The sequence below is a fragment of the Electrophorus electricus genome, chromosome 12, assembly GCF_013358815.1.
Source record: "Electrophorus electricus isolate fEleEle1 chromosome 12, fEleEle1.pri, whole genome shotgun sequence".
In the NCBI taxonomy this organism is placed as follows: domain Eukaryota; kingdom Metazoa; phylum Chordata; class Actinopteri; order Gymnotiformes; family Gymnotidae; genus Electrophorus; species Electrophorus electricus.
Genome location: NC_049546.1, coordinates 19,088,098 through 19,093,650, shown reverse-complemented (window position 1 = coordinate 19,093,650; position 5,553 = coordinate 19,088,098). Strand labels below are relative to the sequence as shown.

The 5,553-nt window shown below is 48.7% G+C and overlaps 1 protein-coding gene across 6 annotated transcripts in view; it reads right to left on the bottom strand.

Moving 5' to 3' along the window:
- Positions 1-244: 244 nt before the first annotated feature.
- The window catches only part of pcdh1b (protocadherin 1b), a 134,642-nt gene continuing 129,333 nt past the window's right edge, over positions 245-5,553 (bottom strand). The window contains exons 5-6 of one of the 6 annotated variants that reach the window (XR_004776726.1): positions 1,030-5,263; positions 245-898 (exon numbers count right to left, since the gene is read on the bottom strand). Coding sequence is in view for 1 of the 6 variants with exons in the window: in XM_035532133.1 (XP_035388026.1) it covers positions 4,869-5,263 (395 nt within the window). In the remaining 5 variants the exon portion in view is untranslated. Of the gene's footprint in view, positions 5,264-5,553 lie in introns of all 6 variants that reach the window. The other 5 variants (XR_004776727.1, XR_004776729.1, XR_004776728.1 and 2 more) reach the window with 5 other exon arrangements.

Here is a 5,553-nt window from a genome sequence, read left to right as displayed (position 1 = left end):
ATGGTTCTGATATAAATATAACATTTAGGCTACAAACTTGCACTTCCTGAAGGAGTCCTGCTGAAATGGCCGCCATTTGTCATTTGGTTTGCGGAGGTGGAGGTGGTGGAGGAGAAGGTGGTGATGGAGGTGGTGGTGGTGGTGGAGGAGATAATGGAGACATGATGGAGGATAAGGTGGTGGAGGAGATGGTGGTGATGGTGGTAGTGGTGGTGGTGGAGGAGAAGGTGGTGGAGGAGATGGAGGTGATGGTGGTGGTGGTGGTGGTGGAGGAGATAGTGGAGACGTGGTAGAGGAGATGGTGGTGATGGTAGTGGACACTTTAGCTGATCTGCAGATCTGCGGGATCTGTAGACCTGGTGTATTATAGATGTACTAGGATCTGTATACCTGGTGTATAGATGTAATAGGATCTGTAGACCTGGTGTATTATAGGTGTACTAGGATCTGTAAACCTGGTGTGTAGATGTACTAGCATAGGTAGACCTGGTGTGTATATGTACTAGGATCTGTAGACCTGGTGTATTATAGATCTACTAGGATCTGTGAACCTGGTGTGTAGATGTACTAGGATCTGTAGACCTGGTGTATAGGTGTACTAGGATCTGTAGACCTGGTGTATAGGTGTACTAGGATCTGTAGACCTGGTGTATTATAGATGTACTAGGATCTGTAGACCTGGTGTATAGGTGTACTAGGATCTGTAGACCTGGTGTTTCGGTGTACTAGGATCTGTAGACCTGGTGTTTCGGTGTACTAGGATCTGTAGACCTGGTGTATAGGTGTACTAGGATCTGTAGACCTGGTGTATAGGTGTACTAGGATCTGTAGACCTGGTGTATATGTGTACTAGGATCTGTAGACCTGGTGTATTATAGATGTACTAGGATCTGTAGACCTGGTGTGTGTAGATGTACTAGGATCTGTAGACCTGGTGTATAGGTGTACTAGGATCTGTAGACCTGGTGTGTATAGATGTACTAGGATCTGTAGACCTGGTGTATTATAGATGTACTAGGATCTGTAGACCTGGTGTGTATAGATGTACTAGGATCTGTAGACCTGGTGTATTGTAGATGTACTAGGATCCGTAGACCTGGTGTGTATAGATGTACTAGGATCTGTAGACCTGGTGTATTATAGATGTACTAGGATCTGTAGACCTGGTGTATTATAGATGTACTAGGATCTGTAGACCTGGTGTATGATGCAGACGTCCTGTCTAAAGTGGTCGGTCTCCGCCGTCTTCCACTCCTTCGAGTAAATGGCCCCTCATTTCACTCTGACTCTCTTTCCAAGGAAAGAAAGATGCTGTTTATTCTCTACTTCTACCAAGCGAGGAGAGCGTCATTACATATTGTGACATTACAACAGTATAAAATGTTTATCTCCTGTTCTTCTGGGTCCTCTGTAAGAAGCATGAGTCTTTCCACCCAAATGGTTCCGTGTGACAGTGAAATCAGATCTTAAGTCACATTAGGTTTGATTCATTTTTGTGGCCTACCCTGTAGTCAAATACATTATTCAGCACAAAAGCATTAGAATAGCGTGACGCAGAGCTGAGCCCCGTTCATGGTGTGGACAGAATGAGGGGTGGGGTTGTTCCAGGGTGGGTGGAGGTTGGAGGGTGAGGCAAGAGAGAAGGTGCTTTTCAGAGCTATTAATTCTAATGACTAAAAAAAAAGGAATTTCTGGTAAAAATAGAAAAAAAAAAAGTCATTTACATTTCTATGTAGAACCTTATAAAAACCGGGGAGTACATACTTTAGAAACGACTTACAGTGAGCATTTTGCTCTCAGATTCACATGATTTCAGTCTTTAGCTTTTTGGTAATGAAAAATGTTTGGTGTAAAAAAAAAAAATTACAAAGCATAATGGCCTGATAGCGTCCACAGAGCACAAATCACTTTGAATTCTGATTTTATACAATTACATAAAACAACCCAAGCGCACCATGCTGATCATACACGTGTAGTCGCCCGCGGTTAAGCTCTGTGAGTTAAGTCACTGTTAAGCTCTTATTCTCCCGTATGTGTATGAGCTCAGTGTGCATCAAGAGTTCTGAATGTAATGGAAATAAGTTGAATGTGTGTACTGGACAGAAATGTGGGAGACATGGAACACTTTTCCTACTACAGGGGGAGTAAATAACCAGGACATCAGCTCATCCACCCTATTCTCAAGATGAGTGGTGTCTTCCTTACAGAATAGCCTAGGTCAGTCTAAAAGAGAAAACACACATGTAAACACACACACACACACACACACACACACACACACACACGCGCGCGCGTGCCATCAGAGGGACTGTTTTCCCGTCTTTTACTGTGAATATTGCATGAGTGCGCCCGATAAGAAACATATGGAAAGCTATCATTCCACACTCCCCACAAGCATGTGTAAGGGAGACAACTGGGTTACTTTAAAGACAATATGCAGATTAAAAAAAACAAAACAAAACAATACACACACACACACACACACACACACACACACACACACACACTCGCTCACGCACACGCAGACTGATATCACCCAGCAGTATCTGTGACAGTTGTACTCCAGAGATAAACTCGGGCTTTTCCCAGCGGGAACAGGAGCCTCACTGGAGGAGTTCACGTCCTCGCTCCTTAGACATCGCCAGTCTGTGGGTGTGAGGATCAGCCACTGCAGAAAACAGGACGATTAAAAGAAACAGGAGCGCAAACACGCCTACCTATGCGCAATTCCTCCCCGATCACTCTCCCTTCGTGCTCTCTCTCTCTCTCTCTCTCTATGCTTTCTCTCTCTCTTTTTCCCCTCTCTTCCTCTCAACGTGCCTCTCTGTCTCTCCCAGATCCGGAGGTGTGCGTGCAGGTGTTACTGGGCCACTGGCCCTGTCACTGGGACAAATGGCTTATTTCGCCACGAGGAGACCTCAGTGGGATCGTATCAGAGGGTCACGGATTTGATCTTTAAATGATCAGACAATGAGTTTGGCATGAAGCAAGTTTGCTAGCGTGTGCGCTGCGATGCAGGTAGGGAGAGCAGCAAGATGCTGCCTTGCTTACATCTCACCTTCCTCCACTCCGGAAAGTCTCGGGCAGCCGACAGACCCAGTTCCTCTGCATGGGGGATGACAGTGTTTGAGTTCATATTGCTTATGACAGATCGTGTGGCGTCATCTTACGTCTTCCCAGCTGACTGGAACTTCTGTTCGCCTGTATTGCCACAACTGTCATCTCCATTAAAAAGCTCCATTAAGGCTTTTAAACGAACTCTGAGGAGATGGTCAGTAATGAGGCAATGGCAAATGTGTTATTAAAGCGTGTGTGTGCGTGCGTATACATGCTTGTGTGAGTGTGTGTGTGCACGCAACTCTAAGAGTTTCACTTCACTCGTGAGTTCTGGTCCTTCGGTTTTTGTTTCAATGCAAGATTTCTGCAATGTCAACCACTCCAAATGGACTTTAACATGGATTTAATGAGCCGACGTGATTTGATTGGTTGAATATAACCTGTTCTGATTGGTTGATTATAACTTCACTGATTGTAGTGTTGCTGCTTTTAAAGCGATGTCTTTCCTTTTTTGTGAGTGTCTGAAGCATCCTTTCACACACACACACACACACACACACACACACACACACACACACACACACACACAGGTAGCATAAGGGGACGCAGCAGTCCTGCGCATCGATCGTCGCACAGTTCCCGCAGTCTCCAGTCAAAATGCCCAGCGCATGTTGCACGGAGTTTTCCTGTCCTGATCGCAGCTCTCCGCTGACTCGGGAGAGTGAGTCTGCGGCGGAAAGCGTCTGTTCGAACCACCCGCTCCCCACAGGACGGCGGGCGGCCCTCGTCCAATCCAGGCGCGAGCCACGGAGGCTTCTGACAAATCACATTACGCCAACCTGCTGCTTTCTATTTGATTGCCTCCAGTGTTTTAGTCCAAAACACTCCAAGGTGATGTGGTCGAAGAGGGGCGGGGGTGGGGAGACAGAGCCGATCTCCTCTCGGAGTCCAGTCCAGGGTCCAGGCTGGTGAGCTCCAGTACCGCCCACTGCTGGAAACCGGCTCAGGCCAGTCCATCCTGCTGCAGACTCGGGTGGCTATGGTGAGTATTTACATCACTGTACAGGAGGGGGAAACGTCCCCCATGGTAAAGTCTGCTGCTGAAAGCCTGCTGAGTGCTTAGGGAACACCACCAGCCCCCACACCCCTGTTTCGGCCCTTTGGACGTGGGGGGGGGTACATGCTTCAGTTTTCTGATCTGCCAGCAGTGTTGTGTTCTACTGTGGAACACAACTATGAAAACATGGAGGGGGCACCTTAACTACGGTGCTCCGTGTACACGAAGTATAAGTGTTGTATGTGTTACGCTAAGCTGACGTCTGTTCCTTTGATGGTTTGAGTTTTGTTTTTGTAAGCTGTCTAAAAAGTTAAGAGGAAAAGAAACTAAAACACAGGCAGGAATGTTAGAATATCACAAAACCAGAATAAAAAGTGGAATTACATTCATTGAGCAGAAGCTTAGCTGAAAAGTGCGCTACCTTCGATCGGTGTTCACAAACTGGCACGATGGCTAGTTCGCTTCCGATAAAGATTCGTACGTGACTTCTAAACCAAGTCGTGTTAAGCGACAGAGCATAAATTGGAACTGGGACCGCGATCCGAACGTGGGGGTTCGGCACGGAGGAAACAGGAGATTAGACTCATCCGGACCAGCAGACACAGGGCTCACATGATGGTACTGGCTGTGGAGGCAATTCTTCTTCCCACAGGCAGAGGGGGTTGTGGGTAAAGAACACACCTAGCACACTTTTTCGGGTGCTTGGGTGAGAGGTGGGTCCCAGCCGGAGCCCAGAGCCGGCCGGCCAGAGCTCTCACAGATAGATCTCCCTCTTGGAGCTCTGGCTGGAGGGGGTGGTGGCCATCTGGCTTAGCGGGATCTCCTCTAGGGGGCAGTCTTTGCCTGTCTCCCCACCTGCAGAGTAGGCACTGGTGTAAGGAGGCAGGAAGCGGACGCCAGCCATCTTGTTGGACCCGCCCCCCACGTGCTCCTCCCCCAGGGGCTTGGGGCTGCCATTGGCCATCAGCTGCTCCTGCGACTCCCTCTCCTGGTAAGGCACGAAGGTGGTGAGCTTGGCCCCACCCTTGGTTGCCTTGGCGCGGTTGGGAGAGGCGTGGCCAGGCATCCAGCATGCGTCTGAGTGGCCGAACTCGGTGCACTCGCGCGTGCAGTTTCCTGTCATGGCCACGTCGGGGAGGGACCGTAGATCTGGAAGGCAAGAAAGAAAAGGGTGACAGCATTAGCAAGCAAGCCCCCCGTTATTGTCATGGACGACGCCGTGGCGCTGTTTTTAAAGTCCTGAGCACAGCACAGAAACAGCTGCCGTTCTGGCTGAGGACATCCGCGCGGTCGTCGGTAATGAATGCACACTGATTTTGCAAACACGCTGTAAAGTGCGATTAAGGGAGAATTAGGAGGCGGAGGGGCCGTCTCACCAGATCGGCGCCCGATACTGTCGTCACCCTCGCGCGTTACCAGCAGTCAAACGTCAGGACGAG